The following is a 20,102-nucleotide window of genomic DNA, read 5'->3' as shown; positions in this document are numbered from 1 at the left end:
GAAATCTTTTCCACAATAGTTGGTGGCACGTTTGTGGAATGCAGGTATTTTATCACCTTGATGGGAAGGTTCTGCTGCTCTCTTATTACCCCGTTCTCTGCTGGGGAAAGTGCCGGGGGCAGCAGATATTTCAGGGTCATCACATGTAATCTCAGCCTACTGACAATTCCAGCGAGGGTTCCGGATGGCACTCGCTGTCGACCCGATGGCTTCATATGTGTCATCAGGTAGTTCTTGGAAGCACTTGACGTCGGAGTCCGAGTCATCGGACATATCTGAATGCCGCGACATAGTGGTCAACATGGGCGTTTCCGAAATGGCATCGACGTGAAAAGAAAGTGCTGGTTTTTGGCATCCGAAAATATATAGTCTTAGTAAATATTAAATATGTTCCAAGGTTTAGAGTAATAAGTCATTCTTACCTTATCAATCGGATGATCGTTGGAAGGTTGAAGGTGACTGGCAGTGTGCCAGTTGGCAAGACTATGGCAGTGGTGGTTGTTCGTCGATGGGATGATAATCATACTGTGCTAGGGAGCGAGAAAAGTGGAAGAAGAGACAGAAAGAAGAAAGAAGAAAGAAGGGATGCCAAAGTGTTATCTCTTACCTAGTGAAAAAGGAAGGACCAGGGGAAAACTTAGGAGAAGCCGCTTTTAAAGAATGCTACTCCTTAGTATACAGATATGACTAGACACTTCCACCTGATGTGGCAGAGGCCAGAGGGAGAGAGAAAGAAGGAAGAAGATGGATTCTCTGACTGGGTGAGGCTGGCTAATATACTAACAAGTTAACTAGCTAGCAAACAAGTGACGCCTAGCACCTAACAAACCAGGCACCAGCCTGCCTGCCATGCAGAACTAAAAACACAATGGTGTTAGTTAGCTGGGCATAGGCATACTCAGCCTTTTGCTCTTGGTCATGTTAGCTTTCTTGCTGCTTTCGATATAATTACTAGCATTTTAGGACAATATATATACTACAATTCTTCATCTTAGATGGTCGAAACGATAAGCCTAATCATATATTAGGTTTATCTAGTTAATAATTAGGTACAATTTCCCTAGCCACCTCTAGGGCTATATAGAAAGGATATAGGGTCTAGGATAGCTTTGAAGAGACCTCGGAAGGGTTTCTGGTGGCCCTACTATATAAAGAGGCTTGTAACTACTAGGGATAGCTACTAATGGACATCCATACTACTACGATTCCTTTAGAAAGGGATGGACTGGGCTGAAAGGAATGAGAGAGAGGGAGCTATCTATGAATCCGGTGGAGTCTGTAATAGAGAGGCATACAGATCTCCAGTAGAGCAATAAAATTGTGGTCACGATCAGTGTAATAGATGATGATAAATCTAACTAACTTCCATGAAGCTGCGTCTATATAGCTTCATGAGACAAAGAAACAAAGGCATAAACCCCTATAAACCCTAAAAAGATCTAGTAGAAGTAAAGCAAAGGAAGATCTGTCACAAACTGCATGAAAGCACTGTCATTAATGCATCAAGATCCCATAGAATAGGTGCTGTCGCCGTGGATGCCTGCGCCCTCCAGCTACTTAACTCTGCCCTCGCCTATACCTCTAGTCCCCAAGGTCCGGCAAGTTCCGTGACCATCCTTCCGATACTTCTAATGTCGATACCAACCTACCAACAGGCTCGTCCGTGGACCATTGAGGCTTTTCCATGGAGATTGGTAAGTCGTAACATCTCCGCGGACTTCCAAAGATCTCGTCACGATGATCGTCGATGTCGGTACGTATCCATTAGACAACAGAAGTCTGCTGCGGATGCCTTGAGGTTTTCTAGAGGTGACAGGGCGAAAGCTCCGTCAGGCCTCACGCCCCTCGATGTGAGTGGCGGATGGAGTTCGAGATGCGTGCTCATCACGGCGCCTATTTGATTCAGGTACGAATTCAGGAATTTTAAGATCAGGAAACTTTCCATTCTTTTCGCTCAGATTGCAGCAGACGTCTTTGCTTTGCAACTCCCAAGATTACTCAAATAATAGAACCCAACAGCGGATTGTGAAACTGGCGATAAATTCAATTGGTATACAAGAAGTCCGAGTCAGACGGCCTCCCGGTCTTTAAGCGGATTGATGTAGGAAAGGGAATGAATGAGCTCGACGGTCAAACTCATGGATAATAAAACTATTATTTAATAAAGCTATTGTTTAATAAAGCTATTGTTTGTATGGCTGGCGACTGGAGAGGCTCGAAGTCAGCATCGAGTCGTCCACGATCGCAGAATGGCCATCGTCTTAGCACAACATCCGATAGAAGAGGAAACAGACAGAAAGGAAAGGAAAGGAAGTGCGGGCAAAATCCGCAGAAACACCAGCATGAGCCGCGAAACGGGAATCAGAGACAAGGCGACGGTAAATGCGACTATCGATGTGAGGATGACCTCCTAAATCCGGCTGGAACCCGTTCTCTGGTGGGAAAAGTGCCGGGGGCAGCAGATATTTCAGGATCGTCACATATAATCTCGGCTCGCTGAACCTCTGATGGAAGCAGGAAGCCTCCTTTCATTCTTGGCCTGGCGACCTTTTTAAGGGGCGTGTCTATGTGATCTTCCTCTAGAAAGGCTCGGGAGTAGAGAGGGAACTCGAAGTTCTGGAAGCAGACAGCAAGGCAAGTTCGGTCAGAGATCTGCCCCAAACAAAGTGTAGCACTCGAAAGATCTGTGGGGCTATCTCCATCATATTCGGTTCTCCAGAGGATTGAGACACTTTGAGATAACGTCTCCTTGTCCCAGAGATATTCGGAGCCTTCTGCTAGAGCCTGCTGCGCCCTTCCTGACACACCGAAGCTAGTCCTCCTGATCAGGTTGCCCGTCATCACATTGAGTCCCATGACGAATAGGGGGTGACCATCGAGGACGTTGCGATATGATCCCCAGCCAACCACACGCGGTGTCCCATCAGGGCTGATAATCGACGGGAGGGATTTGCTAGGAGCTTCTGCTGTGATCAGGGAGAGGTCATGCAGGAAACCGGAAGGAAAAGTCAACAGGTTAGACGGTGTAGGGTCGTACGTAGTTGTTATAACTCCGATCTACCACGCGAACGTATTGAGAGTCAGTTATACTTATCGTCGGGGGTACGACAATAGAAAAGGCTGCTTAGTATACGTACCTTTCTAGAGTCCCCTGCTAGGAATACTATTTTGCCCAAGGGGGAATTGCGTGCTGATCCACGCATTGTCCCAAGGGCTGGTTCGTGAGAATCCTTTCCAGCGGGAGTAAACCTGGATAGCGTAGTTTTCATCCACGCGTACCAGTCAGCTAGGCGACGCAGACAAGAGCCGTTGATGCGTCTCAGTTTCACGAAAGCATGGGTCGGGACCGTGATCACTTCTTGCCCATCAAGTAAACGTAGTTTTAGTCTGAGGGTGACACTCGTCTCCAGTGCGTCAGGTTTCGAAGCTATGGCCGCGCCTCCTGAAACTTCTGTCCTGGTCGGACTGTCTTCCATCACGTCGTACAACAGTCTCAGATTTCCGAACGTACAAGCCTCTCCATCCTGAGTCCACGACTTTTCCACGTCCGCCCGAGACTTGAACAGAATAACGATGAATCCGCTGATGAGAACTCGGGCACCGACAGCCAGAGGAAACATCTCTCGGATAACATGAAGGTCGTGCGATTGGAGGAATCTCCGTGGATTGAGAACTGCTTTGATAGGATCCGGTTGTGCTTTGAAACATATCATCGTCATCGTCCGTGGAGATAAGCCAGCCGGGAGGAAGTGGATCTCTCGGCCTCCGGCATGGGTATGCGGGATGCCGAGAGGACCAGGAGCAACTAACCAGATAGACTTCTCGTTTGACTCTTTCGTGACCCAGACGCCGTCGACTGGGCCTAGCGAAGGGTGGTAGGTCCGAACCAAGTTCTCGTTCTGTGGCGTTATGGTTGGTTCTATAGTGGCACGTGCAGTAGCAACCTCTTTACTTCCCCATTCAGATGAAGTTGTTCCTAGAAAATAATTAGCAACTTCTCGCACTGTAGAAAAACCGACCGAGATCATCCTCACTTGACACTTGGTCCATGGACCGCAGCAATCCCAGCCACTCAGCTGGAGGTTCCTCATGAGGGTCAGTTGAGTCATCCGGAACTGGAGGGTAGGGGAAGAGTCCTGAATCTCCAGCGTATATCCGTTGTCTCTTGGACCTTGGCGTCGCAACATGAGTGCTGGTCCTGATTACTGCTGGCATGATGAAGCAAAAGTTGTTCACAGTCCAGGAAGCGTGTGAGACGAAGAACGACACCAAATGAAGAGAGGTTAGAATGGGAATATTCAGCGTGTCCGGCCACTTGAATTTGATAACGTGGCCGGTTGGTACCAAGTACATGAAACTCGCAACCTTGAAATCTCCTTGGGACCAACCTTGGAAGCCTGTGGGACTAACGTAAGATTCACGAGGAACCTCGATGAGCTGAAAAAGTGATGAGGGCGTTTCCGAAATAGCATCGACGTGAAAAGAAAGTGCTAATTTTTGGCATCCGAAAATATATAGTCTTAGTAAATATTAGATCTGGAGGTTCCAACGGGTTGGAGTAATGAGCCATTCTTACCTTATCAATCGGATGATCCTTGGAAGGTGCTGCGTGAGGTACGGACAGGAAAGGTTAAGAGGATGGCAGTGGTGATTGTTCGTCGATGGGATGATAGTCACACTGTGCTAGGGAGCGAGAAAAGTGGAAGAAGAGATAAAAGAAGAAGAAAGAAGAGATGCCAAAGTGACATCTCCTACCTAGTGAAAAAGGAAGGAGCAGGAGAGAACTTAGGAGAAGCCGCTTTAAAAAGATGCTACTCCTTAGTATACAGATATGACTAGATATTTCCATCCGATCTAGCAGAGGCCAGAAGGAGAGAGAAAAGGAAGAAGATAGATTCTCTAACTAGGTGAGGCAGGGCTAGCTAATATAGTTACTAATAAGTTAACTGGCTAGCAAACAAGTGACGTCTAACACCTAACAAACCAGGCATCAGCCTGCCTGCCATAACTAGTTAGTTATTGTGTTTTTAGTTCTGTACCTGGGCATGGGCATACTCAGCCTTTTGTTCTTGGTCATGTTAGTTTTCTTGCTGCCTTCGCTGTTGCAGGAGGATTTCGGTTGGTCTTTAGTTTCTGGGAATTTCTATACTTGGATGTAATATATTCGGCTGCTTGTTCGACTGAGGCGTCGTTGCTCGTGTCTGTTAGTCTACTGATGTGCGGATCTGTATGTCCCTCTTGAATAGAAAGTGCACTACTATATAAATGCAAGGCTACTCATGTCTGCTATAGCTCGATACTCGAAGCTAAGAATGGTGATATGCAAGTAATAATAACCCCGTGGGGTATACACAAAAAAGATATAAGATAATGGATGGCACACACGATTAACATAATCTATAGAAACCCGTGGACCTTCACGACCTTTAATTCTCCTTCTTCTTCTTCCTTTAACCATCTTCCTATTTCGCGTCTCCTATCTTCTAGGACCTGCGCAGCACATTGACTATCAATTCCACGGTCTTCTATAAGCCCTCCCCATCCGTCGCCATCTAGCACTTTGCATCCTAGCTTCCTCTCGCTCTGCCTTTCAACTTCCTCTCCTTGATCCCCTCGTTTGACATTCCACCCAACCCAACCCATTAAAACCCACTAATCCCACTATATCGTAAAACCACGAATTTCACATGACTACATAATTTATACAATTCTAGGTAGGTTTTTTTTCGGTATGTTATACACATAATCGGCCGGCCCATAGGCGGGTATTGTCGTAGTGGCAAGGAAATCAAGTACCTAGGCATCTCCGCAAGCCAAGTCTATTGAACTAACAATGTACTTTATTGCGGTACTAGGTACTCTTTGCAATGTGGGAGTGTGGGGAAATAGTAAGTACCTGGTACTTGTTGACCGGATAACCTGACCGATGAAATGAACCTCGGCAGTTTCGGGCTAAGCGGAGATCTTCTTCCCTTCTCTTCATACTTCTTTTAAGCCCTTGACTCCTCTTCATTTTGTTATTCAAATTTTTCATTTCTCTTTTAATCCTGTACAATCCGTAAGTTATTCTCTTTCCGCAGAATGTGCTTTTTGGTTTTTACTCCCCTCGCCCCCAAAATCTCCGCGCGAAGCTTCCCCGCATCAACGAAAACTTCCATCCCAATAGCTACCATCTTGAATAAAACAAGTCGCATGAAGCAAGAAGAATCTAAAGCTGACTTCTATACTTTGCTCAGTCTCTCCATATTCATACATCATGGCCGCAGATCGTTTAAGCTCGCTCCTGAGCCACCTCAAGCCCGGCGCCACCAACGGCCTCGCTGCTATGTAAGTACTCAGATGAGGTCATCTGTGTCTTATGAGTCTAACAAGCAAACGCAGTACACAGAAGAACCCTGACGATGTGGTCATCACCCTAGCAATCCGCACACCGCTGACCAAGGCGCGTAAGGGCGGGTTCAAGGACACAGAATTGGACTACATGATCTACGCCCTGCTGAAGGAGACCCTGGCCAAGTCACAGATTGACCCTGCTCTAATCGAGGATGTCTGTCTCGGAAACGTACGTTTAATCTCTTTTCTCCACCCCACAAATCTATAGATCCCATATTCTAACACCGGCGGCAGGTCAACGAAGTCAAAGCCGCCTACATGGTCCGCGCCGCAGCTCTTGCCGCCGGCATCCCCCACACAGCCGGTGCCTCATCAGTGAACCGCTTCTGCTCATCCGGGCTGAAGGCTGTGCAGGATATCGCGAACCAGATCCAGCTGGGCGCCATCGACGTTGGTGTCGCTCTTGGCGCGGAGCTGATGTCCGCCTCTGGCGACCGGCTGGACAGGCCGTTCAACGAGGAAGTCCTGCGCAACCAGGAGGCCGCCGACTGCATGCAGCCCATGGGACAAACTTCTGAGAACGTCGGAAAGGACTTCGATATCCCCCGCGAACAGCAGGACCGATATGCCGCCGAGTCCTTCCGCCGTGCTGAGGCTGCTCAGAACAATGGCTGGCTCGATGACGAGATTGCCCCCATCGCTGTCAAGGTTAAGGACCCCAAGACTGGCGAGGTTAAGGAAGTCACTCTGTCCCGTGACGATGGTATCCGTCCCGGTACTACTTTCGAGTCGCTTTCCAAGATTCGTCCTGCTTTCCCTCAGTTCGGTGATAAGTCCACTGGTGGAAACTCCAGCCAGGTTACCGATGGTGCCGCTTCTGTTCTTCTCATGCGCCGCTCCAAGGCTATCGAGTTGAACCAGCCTATCCTTGCTAAGTTCTGTGGCGCTACCGTTGCCGGTGTGCCCCCTCGCGTGATGGGTATCGGCCCAACTGCTGCTATTCCTAAGCTGCTGAGCAAGTTCCAGCTTGACAAGAATGATATCGATATCTACGAGATCAACGAGGCTTTCGCCTCTATGGCGGTCTACTGTGTTAAGAACCTTGGTCTTGATCACGCCAAGGTCAACCCTCGTGGCGGTGCTATTGCCCTTGGTCACCCGCTCGGCGCAACAGGTGCGCGCCAGATCGCGACCATTCTGAGTGAGGCTCGCCGGACAAAGAGTAAGATTCTGGTCACTTCTATGTGTATTGGAACTGGACAGGGTATGGCTGGTCTCTTCGTCAACGAGCAACTGTAAATAGTTATACAGAGATTAGTTTAATTAGGCGACAAAATATATGATCTCCAAGTATAGGGATGAGTTAATTTCAATCGAAGGATATATATGTATGGTATCAAAGGCTATGTAGTTTAAAGCAAGAACTCGTAAATCATAAAAGAAGATAGATAGTGCACCAAATGAGTAGCCATGATATCACTTAGCATCATCTTGCTTCCCAGCCTGACTCTCTCTCTTCATCCTCTCCTCCGCAGCCCGCGCCATAATCTCCCTACGAGACAGCGTCCCGCCATCTCCACCCCGGCCTCCAGTCGAGTCGCCCTGCAATCCACCAAGGACAAACTCCCCTCCAGTCCACCCACACTCATCAACAAACTCCTCCCCTTGAGCGCTATCCCAATCACCAGGATTATAAAACTCCTGATTAGACAACTGATTCCCACCAGACTTCCAATCAGCACGGCCGACCTCCTTCTCGATCTGCGACGTCAAATCCCAAAAGTCACGGTCATGGGGGCCGAACACGCAATGCGCAAGCTCATGACACAGCGTCTTCCGAATAGTACGGTAATCACGGTATCCATCATAGGCGTCCGTTCGCAGACGCAACTCAATCACCTCGCCTTTATTCCGGTTCAGACCTAGCGTCCGTGACTCGCTCGTCGTGTGTTCCGCGGGATTCATCTCTGTCAAAAGCGGCACGGAGAACTTGTGTTTTGCCATTGCGGCGCGGATGCCTGGGTCGTCGCGGAGGCGTTTGAGGAAGTCCAGGGAGCGGTCTGGGTTTGGGAGGTAGGATAGTGGGAGGAGACGGTGGAAGGTGTAGTTGTTGCTTGAGGATGAGAGGGTGTGGATGCCGCCGCTGCGGCTGGAGGATGGAGTTTGTTTGTTGCGTCTTGCGGCGCTTAGTGCAGCAGCTCGTGCCTCTTGTCGTCGCTTCTCGCTGGCGGATTGTTCATGCAGATCGGCGATTGCCTTGGCGGGTGTGCCGAGGAGGGTGATTTTGAACTTTGGGGATGAGGGTTGGAGAATCGCGTCAAGGAGAGTTGGTGGGAACGGTGCTTTCTGCATTCCTGGCTTTGGGGCTATTAGGAGCTTTTGGTTCTCGATGGGGATGTTTAGGACGCGCTCTAGCTCGTTGGAGAGGTCTTGTAATGTTGCCGAGGTGGGGACTTGAATGATATGCGCGGTCCCATGGTGGTGGACGGTTAGCTCCTTGGGAGAGTCCATAGCGTGTGATTATATAGGCAGTAGGGGAAGAGCTCGTGAGGAAAGAGCTCTTGAGTGAAGAACTCGCGACAAGAAGAAACTGCTTATATGGCCCGAATAGGCAGGCGCTGGCGAATTCGACCCGGTTCCACGGAGATAGGTTTGTCAGCACGGAGATAAGCCGAGTCTAGCACGTGACATGTACTGGATTCATGTGAAATTATGCCTCAGGCAGTAAGGCAACCGCACATGCTCATATTGTCCACTGACATGGCTGTAGGAAGATTAAGGCTCCTGTCATTGGCATCCGAGGCTGCCTCTATCTATAGGACAATAATATCGGTTTAGATAGAGAACAGTTTTCCCCGTCGGACCAGGAAGGTAGAATATCTTCAATCGCCGTTCCGGTGGCAACACCACACTTCCCTGACATCTTCTAGTGTAGCGAACAGTAACACGATCCCAAGTAGACGATCGGATAGCAAGCATGCTTTTTACCTACAGCTGATCCTCCGTTCAAGCCGTGACGATGCCACGTCCTTCTAGAAACAGACAATTCCTTTGCGCATAAAACCGTGCGGTTTCATAGCACATAGGCAAACATTAGTAACGGTGACTGATGGATTCCAATAATTGGAAAATCCATGCACCCATGGATGGTTCCACCGTCCATACATATCCGGAGGGAGATGAGACCAGGCAAACCGTCTACGGCAGAAAGAGGAAATTTACGTATATATCTCAATTAATGGCCTTATCAGATTATGATCTTGTTTGGTGACTAGCTTGTGCGAACAACATCAGCAGCACCGCAGCTTCACCCGCCAATGGCTGGTCCCAGAAATGATGCGATTGAATCTGCTCCACAGCCACCCGATAGCAGGTCTCCAGCAATTCCACTTCTCGCGGTCGACAGTTCTCTTTCATCCGTAATCCCACCGCCATTGCCATGTACACATGAAACTTGGCCATGGAGACCGGGTATCCATCTCCGTGAGTGCCAGCTCGGTTCGAGGGTCCATCGATGATATCGAGGAAGATCTGGAACATGTCATGGCCAAGGGGATATCCCATTCCGGGGGTCTTTTGAAGGAAAATATCTAGAAGGGGCTGCATTTCCACGCTAGTCGGCATGCCACTGAGATTTTCTGTCTCGGGTGGCGGGAAGAAGCTGAAGTTGGGTGGTCTGATGTCTTCTCCCATATCGGCCATTGGGAAGTTGAGATTCGAGTGGTCCAGATCCAGATTGTACTCTGAGATTGACATCGATGACCGTCGCGAGCGAGGCGATTCTACCAAGTTGCCTGGTGATAGATGGGGGATAGGATCATGTCCGGGTGACGGACACATCGACATCGGGGGTGATAACGTCATCCCCATGTTCGGCGGCATTAAGCGTCCGTCAAACATTGGAGAGAGGGGACTCGGAGCTGCAGACATTGTCGACGACATGTAGGATGAGGACAACGGAGACATGTTATCGACAAAATCCACCACTTCGATCCGAGGGATGTCCAGCGTAGAGGGACTGCTATCGTGGAACAAGTGCCCAAATGACTCGGGTCCAGAGTCGGCATACTTCGGTGGTTCCAGGTCAGTGAGCAGGTGAAGAGACGGCGGCGAGGGATGACGTGCTGAATGGTTATCTCCTGGGTATGATACCGGCGGGTTTGGTACCCCGGTGCTCAGCTCAACAATGCGCGCTTCCAGCTGTTGTACGCGCTGCTCCAGTGCCGCCTGGCCCTCGCTGCTCTTTTGAGGTCGTACGCAATGCAGTGAAAAACGGCGACAAGTCGCACACGGCGTCTCCCCATCGCATCGAATCTTCCTTCTCCGACAACGCTCACAAGCGATGATGACGGGCTTCACCCGCGAGGTCCACGACCCAGACGGGTTATCCCCCATAGTGCGACGGCGTTCAATCCTGGGGGGTATCCAAGTCCGGCACGTGTGAGACAGGTCTTCCATCGTGGGCGAGCCAGCCACTCGCTTTCATGATTGACAGGTGGTCAGAGGAACAATCAAATGCCGTTAGAGACAGGGTAAAGATGTATGTCCGAGGGCAGAGCATTAGCGATGACAGGTCCCTATTGGGGATGGCGATGGCAAAAGTAGCTCGGTCGAGAGACTAACTGCTGGTGGGAAAAAGAATTGCGCAGGCGTTCCCAGCCGACCGCGAGGGTGATTTTGCTTGGCTTGGACGTCAAAAGTCAAAATATTTAACTTTTTCTCGACGGGGTACCCCCGCAGTAGTGAGTGAGTCCCAAGAGCACTGCCACGCTCTATCTGTTACCCCTCTGGGCATGGGTACAGAGAACGGGGACCGACTCCGCTCGCAGGGCGATCTGTGCCGGGTTGAAGCTTGTCATGCGTATCTCTCATGATGTCTGAAGAGAAGGGGAGAGAGACCGTGGAGGTGCATCATACCCTGGTTGGGAATCTAGTCTGTTACCAAGTAGAGCGGGGAAGCGGGGAGAAGGAATGTAAACGCGGGAAGGGAATGCCACGCCGAGTCGAGGGCGTGGGGGGGCGGCAACTTGTAAAGGAGAGGAGAATTAGATAACAAACAAAGAGATATGGAGACGAGGGAAGAGACGATGCAGATTCAATCGTAAAGTATGGATGTAGTACAGTAAGATAGGAAGATGGATTAGGGCTTAGGGCTAGGGCTACTCTCACTAGATACTCTAGGCCCTCAAGGCATCCACGTTTGGACGCCTCGACTATTTACCAGGATCCTCCCTAGATCCTCTCCACATGAGCTGTCGTCATTCCCCCCTTTGCAACTTCTGTCTCTTCCTTCACTGCCCATTCCGCATCTCTGGGCACGGGCTGAGCCCCGAACAACTCCTCCATCTCCTCCAGCGACTTCCCCTTGGTCTCAGGGATAAACCACCACGCCCAAAAGCCCATGCACACCATCAACGCGGCAAAGAAGAAATATGTCCCGTATCCCAGCGAGGTGATCATATATGGTGTAGTGCGGCTGATAATAAACGACCACAGCCACTGATTCGCCGTAGTCAGCGCCACACAGAGCATGCGGATGTCAATTGGGAAAACTTCGGAGCAGATCACCCAGGTGATGCCCTGCCAGGTGGCACAATAAATCAACCCATACAGATAGACACAGACCATGGCGATGTAACTCCATGCATTGCGTGCCGTGTCGCCACGGGCTGCTGCGCCTTCGGGGTCCGCCCGGAAGACGTAGCCCCCGATGTACCACATGGGCAGACTGCCGACGAAGGCGCCCCAGATCAGCCCGCTGCGGCGTCCCACTTTCTCGACCAGCCAGACGCTGAAGATGATCATTCCCAAGGTTTTGGCCACCCCGTAAAACCCTGTCGCAAATAGTTTCGTATCTGTACCTGTTATTCCCAGGGTTTCAAAGATTCGGGGCGAGTAGCTGTGGCAGTGTTAGCGGTGCATGCATGGCCCAAAAGCAAGGGAAGCGGCTCTTACTATGTGATGATATTGACACCGGTCAGGTTCTGGAACGCCATCAGCAGAAGGCCAATGCCGATCCGGTTGCGGGTGCCTTTCTGGCACAGTCGCTGGACGTAATCCCAGAAACCATGCGTGGTTCCTGCGGCAGGGGCTCCTATCTGGATCTGCTCGCGGATTTGCTGCATCTCATCCACAATCATGGGATGATTGGCAGGAAGCTTTCGGATCCAGATGAGGCTGCGCTCGGCTTCCTCCCATCGGTCTTGCTTTGCATACCACCGGGGGGTCTCCGGACACCAGAAGATCCCCAGGAGCAGCAAACCACCAGGCAGCAGCTGTAGACCGAGAGGAACCTGCCACTGCGCCATCTTCTCTTGGGGGATGGTGCGATTGACGATATAGTTGATCCAGAAACCCCACATACCGCCCCCCTGGGAACAGATCTCAAAGATGCCGACCAGACGACCGCGAATTGAGGGAGGTGACTAGATGAGGCTTTATTAGATCCGTCACTATTCCATCTGGTGCGCAGCTAACATACTGTTTCTGCGATGTATACGGGAACCTGTAGGGACACGGAGCCAATGCCAAACCCAGCGATGGCCCGCCCGGCATAGATCATGCCCAGGTGGCCTGAAGCAGCGGTCTTGTTTATCCCTTATGTATTAGCCATTGACAACATTTTTTTAGTGACTAGTGGTTCAAAGGGGTCTCACCATCAGACTTCCTCCTACGCAGAAGATGGAAATGGCCAACACAATGGCCATCTTGCGCCCAAACCGCTCGGCCAAGGGAAAGGTGAGCAGAGACCCGAAGAAGCAACCAGCCTGGAAGGTCGACACGATGTTTCCTTCCAGGGTGTCAGTCTCCAGGTCGGAGTCACGCTCCATACCAAAGTCACGGCGAAAGGGCTCCAAGGCCATGGTACCTCCGATGACACTAGTATCGTAACCCACTACCACACCCATCACATTAACCATTCGCCCTCAAGGACATGCTAGGAGTGAAGTGGACATACTGGCAATGGCCCCCATACTCACGACTAGGGCGATGAGATGCACGCGCCAGTTGCGCACCTCAGGTGGATCGTTGCTATTATCGGCATGCAGATTGAACCCCATGGTGGGCTATGCTGATCACGATTCAGACAGGGAAAAAGGACAAGACAAGGCTTGCATTGTTTGGCAAGGGAAAATGTGGAGACGCCGGGGCTTTTCTATCGGATGCACCCCGCGATTTCACCCCAGAGCACGGCCGTTATCGCGGACAAGATGCCTCACGACGGAGTCTTCCCCGCGTTGGTAAGTAAATCCCCCGCAAGCCACATACCTTTGTGCTGGTTCTAGCCAGCGATGGTGAATCCCCTCTGGATTAGCTCACAGCTAGTCATCGCGATCATCAATGACCCTTCCTGCATGAGCGGGCTTGGCCCGTCTGGGCCTTCTTAACAATCTCTTGGCATACCAATGCCAGACCCCATAACGCGGCCGCCGAGCCCGAGAGTCTGAGGCTGTGCAATGGTGATCGTTCACCTTCAGAGTTTTATCTAAACCGCAAATGGCGGTGGATGCACGACCAGTAGCTCTTTCATACCAGCGCCAGGAACCATCTGATCTTCATCACGATGGAAGCTCGAGGAATGCAGGAGCGAGGCGACCTAGGCGCGAACTCGATTCCTGAGATTATTGTCCAGGTGCCCGAAAATAACAGTGCCTCGGGCCTCACGCCGGGAAATGACGATACCCTCTCCCGAGATCGATCGAACAGCAACCTGACCGCCATCGAAGGCCAAACTGGCCGGGATCGAGCCATGAGCGGCAGTACAATGGCTCCCAGCAGTCCGCAAGACGACCTATGGAAGGAGAAGCGGTCCTCATCGTGCGGGACGTCGGGAATCTACTCCGTCAGCGAACTGGAGGAGGCGCTTCGACCAGACCCGGGCTCCGAGGGCGATTTCGAGGTCAAGGACAACCCATTCGACTTCTCCCCGGGACAGCTTAACAAACTACTCAACCCTAAGTCCCTCGCCGCCTTCGTTGCGTTGGGTGGATTGCCCTCTTTGGTTAGGGGACTGCACACGGATGTCTCGGCCGGCCTCAGCGTGGACGAGTCTGTCCTCAGTGGAGGGAGTACAGAGGATGCTGGCGGCGTCACATCGAAACCAGCTGGAAAGAAGCCGGCCGAAGTATTTGAGGATCGAATCCGAGTGTTCAAGCCGAACACCCTGCCGGAGAAGAAAGCCACGCCACTGTGGAAGCTCATGTGGATTGCATACAATGACAAGGTCCTGATCCTGCTCACCGTGGCCGCCGCCATTTCCCTCGCTCTAGGCCTGTACGAAACATTTGCTCCGAACCACTCCAGTGGAGGAGGGTCTCATGCTAAACGAAGTTCCGGGATGGGACTCGACTGGGTCGAAGGATGTGCCATCTGCGTGGCCATTTGCATTGTGGTGTTGGTGGGGTCACTGAACGACTACCAAAAGGAACGCGCCTTTGTCCGACTCAACAAGAAGAAGGAGGATCGGGAGGTGACCGTTACTCGCTCGGGAAGAGCGGTTCGAATTTCCGTCCACGATGTCCTAGTGGGTGATATCTTGAACCTAGAGCCTGGAGACTTGGTCCCGGTCGATGGCATCTTCATCAATGGCCACAACCTGAAATGCGACGAGTCCTCTGCCACCGGTGAATCCGACCAGCTGAGGAAGACCGGCGGCGAGCAGGTGATGCGTCTCCTGGACGAAGGCCACACCCGGGCCCAAGACTTGGACCCGTTTATCATCTCCGGAAGCAAGGTCCTCGAGGGAGTCGGTACCTGTTTGGTGACATCTGTCGGCGTCAACTCCAGCTTTGGAAAGATCCTCATGGCCATGCGTCAGGATATGGAACAGACCCCGTTGCAGAAGAAGCTAGACCATCTCGCTGGCGCTATCGCTAAGCTAGGTAGCAGCGCTGCCCTGCTGTTGTTCTTCGTTCTGCTCTTCCGGTTTCTGGGTGACCTGTCGAGCAATCCCGGTACCAGCGCTGAGAAGGCCTCGCAGTTCACGGATATCCTCATCGTGGCGATCACGGTGATTGTCGTGGCCGTGCCCGAGGGACTCCCCTTAGCTGTCACTCTCGCCCTCGCCTTCGCAACCACCCGGATGGTGAAGCTGAACAACCTAGTGCGCGTGCTCAAGTCTTGCGAGACGATGGGCAACGCCACGACCGTATGTTCCGATAAGACCGGTACTCTCACACAGAACCGCATGACGGTGGTGACAGGAACCTTCGGCGATGCCTCCTTCGACGACAAGGGTCAGACAGGCAACGAAACAAGATCATCAGACTTCGCCAAAGACCTCCTAGCCGAGCACAAGCAGATGATGATCGAATCGGTAGCGATCAATTCAACCGCGTTCGAGGGCGAAGAAAACGGGGTGCCGGGCTTCGTCGGCTCCAAGACTGAAACGGCACTGCTAGGCTTCGCTCGGGATGTACTAGGAATGACTTCGCTGGTGGAGGAGCGTGCTAACGCCCCGACCATCCAGCTGATGCCCTTCGACTCTGGCCGCAAATGTATGGGCGCCGTCTTGCGCTTGCCATCGGGTCACTATCGCTTTCTGGTCAAGGGTGCCGCTGAGATTCTTCTCGGTTACAGTTCAACCTCCTGGACCTCTGCTGGACCACGACCTCTTGATGGCACCGAGCGGGAGCGATTCGAAAATGTTATCCACTCCTACGCAAAGCAGTCTCTCCGGACGATCTCCCTGGCCTATCGTGACTTCGCCGCCTGGCCTCCAGTTGAGGCTGTCGACTCCAGCGATCCCTCGTCCGCCGACCTCAGCCTGCTGCTGAAGGACATGTCTCTACTCGGCGTGGTTGGTATCCAGGATCCTATCCGTCCTGGTGTGCCTGAAGCAGTAGCGAAATGTCATCATGCCGGCGTTGTCGTACGCATGGTGACGGGCGACAATATGGTCACGGCTAAGGCGATCGCCACCGACTGCGGGATCTACACAGATGGCGTGGTGATGGAAGGCCCAGATTTCCGCCGTTTCACAGACGAGCAGTTCGATGAAGTGCTACCCAAGCTGCAAGTTCTGGCTCGATCCTCCCCCGAAGACAAGCGCATCCTCGTCACTCGGCTGCGGGCGATGGGTGAAATAGTAGCGGTCACTGGCGACGGTACCAATGACGGACCGGCCCTTAAGGCCGCCAACATCGGTTTCTCCATGGGCATTGCAGGCACGGAGGTCGCTAAAGAAGCCTCCGCTATTGTCCTGATGGATGACAACTTCGCTTCTATCCTGACGGCCCTGATGTGGGGACGCGCCGTTAACGACGCGGTGCGCAAGTTCCTCCAGTTCCAGATCACCGTCAACATCACCGCTGTCTTGTTGACCTTCATTTCCTCTGTGGCGGATTCGCAGATGCGGTCGGTGCTGACCGCGGTGCAGCTGCTATGGATCAACCTGATCATGTAGGTTACCCATTTTCCACCCCTCAAGCCAATACTAACCATCTATATATAGGGACTCCCTAGCTGCCTTAGCACTAGCAACAGACCCCCCAACCGAACAAATCCTCGACCGCAAACCCATCAAAGGCGGCGCCCCGCTCTTCTCAACAACTATGTGGAAGATGATCATCGGCCAGGCCATTTTCCAATTAACCGTCACCCTGATCATGCACTTCGTCAAAGCCCCAGGCTTCCTAGACTACGCAGACGACGTCCGACGCTCCGTCGTCTTCAACACCTTCGTCTGGATGCAGATCTTCAACGAATTCAACAACCGACGCCTCGACAACAAATTCAACGTGCTAACCGGTCTCCATCGCAACTGGTTCTTCATCGGCATCAACATCATCATGGTCGGCTGTCAAGCCCTAATCGCCAACTACGGCGGCGTCGCCTTCAGCATCGTCCCCATCAATGGGGTTCAATGGGCCATTTGTATCGTGGTGGCTGCATTTTCACTCCCCTGGGCCATGGTCATCCGCACATTCCCCGACCCCTGGTTTGCGGCTATCGCCCACGTTGTCGGCAAGCCCTTCGTCATAGTGTATCATCCGCTTAGTCGGGGGATGCACTGGATCTGGCGGCCGTTTGGGCGCGGATTCCGTCGTCTGGGACAGATGATGAAGTTCAAGCGCAAGGATGAGTCTGAGAATGAGTCTGATGCTAGTGATGTGGAGAAGGGGACTTCGGCGAGGCGTACAAAGGACTGATTGATCGATTGAATATATATCTTAGGATGACCTGCCCCCACGGGCAACGGTTTATGTTTATGGATGGCTAGCTCGCAGTGCCTGGATGTCATGTCAGAGAAAGCCCCGATACAGGAGGAGGCATTTGCCTGAGGTTAGGTTGGTTAGAAGATGACGTTGGCGGAACTAATGTCTGAGCTAATATTATTGCGTTTGGTATCTTCATGTCTTTCGGTTGTGCTTGTTCAATGGGGTGCTCTCTGATAGCGTGAAAGAGGAGTGGGAATATCAAGGGTAAGGTGTCAATATGGCCTTCTGCCGGATTTGAACGTGTAGGTACGGCAGTTCATAACCGCCGGTGCGCCATATCGTATTGTGTCAGCAGAACATTTCACAAAGCTAGCATATGTGTACATGCTTATTGACCATAGAAGTGATATTGAAAAAGTGCTAGACAATCTATTAATTTCCACGGATATTACCTCCCCTGGTCGAATAAGACAGAAATCTATTATTTTCTTTTTGTTTTTGACTTCCGGTGACAATTGCACACGAACTGCAAGGAGACTGTGCTAAAAGTAACATACGATCTGATGCCGATTGGCGAACCCCTAAGGCTCGAAGAGGAACCCGATAAATTGACAGTTGAATGACGCCCTTCCAATTTTACCATACAGACCGCGTCCGAATGATACATGTAGAAATCCAGCCACCAGAAACCACAAACTGTCTCTCAACTCTCCTTCAGTTCTTCAGCCTCTGCCTGCAACATAACAGACCCGCAAAAAAGAAGCAACAGCAAAAAACTACCTCAATCTGTGTCTTCGACAACGGTTGCAAGCCCGCATCCGGCAACCCGTGCACATGAAAATGTACTCAGGCAGGTAATGGTTGCCGACCTCACACTGCAAACTCCCATTGTTGCGCCAAACCCATTGCGAGTTCCTGTGATGCTGGCACCCGTTGTCCTCGTGGTGCCGCAAGTCCTCGACTATCCGGTGAAACGCGTTTTGGCGGACATGGACATCGGCATTGGCCGGCACCTCCTCACGTACCACTCGGATTGCCACTTCCTCAAGCCTGTCCTCGTGCCAAAGTGGGCACTGGCATGATTTCCAGACCGAGCCACACACATAGCAAAATTCGCGGCCGCAGCTACCAATCGTTAGTCTCTTTCCTTCATGTACGATAGTATACTTGTTATAGATAATGCTTACCGACAGGTCATATGGTTGCAGCCGTGGTGGAGCTCTACCATAGTTCTGCAGTTGAAGCACCGCCTCCAGTTCTCAGAATCCGCCATTTCTAGCACAGCATGGAGAGGTTCGTCCATTGGGCAATCGACACCGGGGTGGGCGAGGGAACGACATGGGACATGAGTCTGCCGGTGACATTCGGGGCAGGTGCCATGCTCGTGCTGGATAGCGAAGGGGGGAATGAATTTCGAACATGTTGGCTCGGCACAATAGAGGCGGTCCTTCGCGGTCCATTCAAGGGCCCTTTCGCTGAAACGTCGAAGCTCCTCATAGTTAAGGATTCTCAAAGCAACTCCAGGTGGGACGACATTGCCGCAGCACCGTGGCGGATACAACTCCTCGTCTTTGATGGCACCGAGAAACATCTGTTTTGTACAGTCGCGGCAGAACTCGTGGCCACACCGGCCCTTGAACATTATAGTGTCGACCTTGGTGAAACAAGAAACACATTCTCTCATGAGGCTGATTGCTCGTGATGGATGTATGAACGAGGAGCCTTCCCCGTTGTCGGATGTCTTTTCGCTCAGAGACATTCGGTCCATAAGATCGCCCATGATAGTGGAAACGGCGTCATCGTCGTCATCTGGGGGTGTCGCCTCATTTGCCGTTGGGCGATTCGGTATGCGATCAGAGGTCGATCCGTTGTGCATAGCGAGGGCAAATTGGCGGCCCTGTGTAGCAACTCTTTCCTCATGTTGAAGGGCTGCTAGTATCTTCTGATCAGTCGCGATTGCAGTACTCGTGCTAAGTGCCAGTATCTCATCGTTGATGGAAACCTGCAGGGTCTGAATATCGTCCCTCAAGCTCGCGATGGCAATTTCAAAATCTGTTCTCTTTCCAGCAGCCAGTTTTCCCTTCTGTCTGTTTTCTAGCTCCTCAAGATCCTCAAGAAGGAGCTGGAGGATCATCCGTTTGTCCTGATCTTGCTCCATCTTGGACAGAATTGAATCTCGGTGGTCTGGTACAATGTAAGAAGATTGGCGGATCAAAGGGATATGAAAAGAGTGAAGAAGTAAAGAGAGGGAGGGAGAGAAAGTTGCACGATCAGAAGGAATAAGGAAATCAAGTTTGCTCCTGGTCTTGGACTATCATAAGGGATTAACAAACGAGCACGTTCTTAGTCTTTGCCCTGTCTCATCCCATGTGATTGTTACCTAGTAGGTATGCTTGCTATCATAGCTGGTCCGCATAGACGTTCACCCACAATGGCCTTGGATTTTGCATTAAGTCTACTGGTTAAAGAAAGCCAGTTTGATACTTGGCAATGTCGAGACATGCATGTCGACGTTCAATACAACATGGGAACGTATAGGGCCAAGCCACTTCAAGTAATGAGAGATGTTACTTATTCTATAGGGTCTGGAGAATTGAAGACAAAGGCATT

General features: G+C 51.4%; 8 protein-coding genes across 8 annotated transcripts; 3 read left to right on the top strand and 5 right to left on the bottom strand.

Moving 5' to 3' along the window:
• Positions 1-2,388: 2,388 nt before the first annotated feature.
• Positions 2,389-4,215, bottom strand: N7525_002735 (uncharacterized protein; the record flags this gene model as incomplete). Its single annotated transcript, XM_061212419.1, has 3 exons — positions 2,389-3,057; positions 3,138-3,976; positions 4,035-4,215. 3 exons carry the CDS (start codon positions 4,213-4,215, stop codon positions 2,389-2,391), a joined length of 1,689 nt encoding a protein of 562 aa, XP_061069440.1.
• Positions 4,216-6,256: 2,041 nt separating this feature from the next.
• kat1 (putative 3-ketoacyl-CoA ketothiolase (Kat1)) lies at positions 6,257-7,632 on the top strand (the record flags this gene model as incomplete). The annotated part of the gene is made up of 3 exons (XM_002559661.1): positions 6,257-6,327; positions 6,382-6,562; positions 6,628-7,632. 3 exons carry the CDS (start codon positions 6,257-6,259, stop codon positions 7,630-7,632), a joined length of 1,257 nt encoding a protein of 418 aa, XP_002559707.1.
• Positions 7,633-7,809: 177 nt separating this feature from the next.
• N7525_002733 (putative zinc metalloproteinase) lies at positions 7,810-8,844 on the bottom strand (the record flags this gene model as incomplete). The annotated part of the gene is made up of 1 exon (XM_002559662.2): positions 7,810-8,844. One exon carries the CDS (start codon positions 8,842-8,844, stop codon positions 7,810-7,812), a length of 1,035 nt encoding a protein of 344 aa, XP_002559708.2.
• Positions 8,845-9,585: 741 nt separating this feature from the next.
• On the bottom strand, positions 9,586-10,728 carry N7525_002732 (Zn(II)2Cys6 transcription factor domain-containing protein; the record flags this gene model as incomplete). Its single annotated transcript, XM_002559663.2, has 1 exon — positions 9,586-10,728. One exon carries the CDS (start codon positions 10,726-10,728, stop codon positions 9,586-9,588), a length of 1,143 nt encoding a protein of 380 aa, XP_002559709.2.
• An 837-nt stretch (positions 10,729-11,565) lies between these two features.
• Positions 11,566-13,394, bottom strand: N7525_002731 (sugar porter family MFS transporter; the record flags this gene model as incomplete). The annotated part of the gene is made up of 5 exons (XM_002559664.1): positions 11,566-12,232; positions 12,289-12,758; positions 12,815-12,919; positions 12,990-13,228; positions 13,292-13,394. The coding sequence occupies 5 exons, from the start codon at positions 13,392-13,394 to the stop codon at positions 11,566-11,568; spliced, it is 1,584 nt and encodes a 527-aa protein (XP_002559710.1).
• Positions 13,395-13,897: 503 nt separating this feature from the next.
• Positions 13,898-17,483, top strand: N7525_002730 (uncharacterized protein; the record flags this gene model as incomplete). Its single annotated transcript, XM_002559665.2, has 2 exons — positions 13,898-16,734; positions 16,787-17,483. 2 exons carry the CDS (start codon positions 13,898-13,900, stop codon positions 17,481-17,483), a joined length of 3,534 nt encoding a protein of 1,177 aa, XP_002559711.2.
• Positions 17,484-18,349: 866 nt separating this feature from the next.
• Positions 18,350-18,574, top strand: N7525_002729 (uncharacterized protein; the record flags this gene model as incomplete). The annotated part of the gene is made up of 1 exon (XM_061212418.1): positions 18,350-18,574. The coding sequence occupies one exon, from the start codon at positions 18,350-18,352 to the stop codon at positions 18,572-18,574; it is 225 nt and encodes a 74-aa protein (XP_061069439.1).
• Positions 18,575-18,675: 101 nt separating this feature from the next.
• N7525_002728 (uncharacterized protein) lies at positions 18,676-19,650 on the bottom strand (the record flags this gene model as incomplete). Its single annotated transcript, XM_061212417.1, has 1 exon — positions 18,676-19,650. One exon carries the CDS (start codon positions 19,648-19,650, stop codon positions 18,676-18,678), a length of 975 nt encoding a protein of 324 aa, XP_061069438.1.
• Between the last annotated feature and the right edge of the window lie 452 nt (positions 19,651-20,102).

Source organism: Penicillium rubens, assembly GCF_028828025.1.
Source record: "Penicillium rubens strain IBT 27055 chromosome Unknown utg000002l_segment0_segment0, whole genome shotgun sequence".
Lineage (NCBI taxonomy): Eukaryota > Fungi > Ascomycota > Eurotiomycetes > Eurotiales > Aspergillaceae > Penicillium > Penicillium rubens.
The sequence above is the reverse complement of the archived record's forward strand: the minus strand, read 5'-3'. Positions and strand labels throughout refer to the sequence as shown.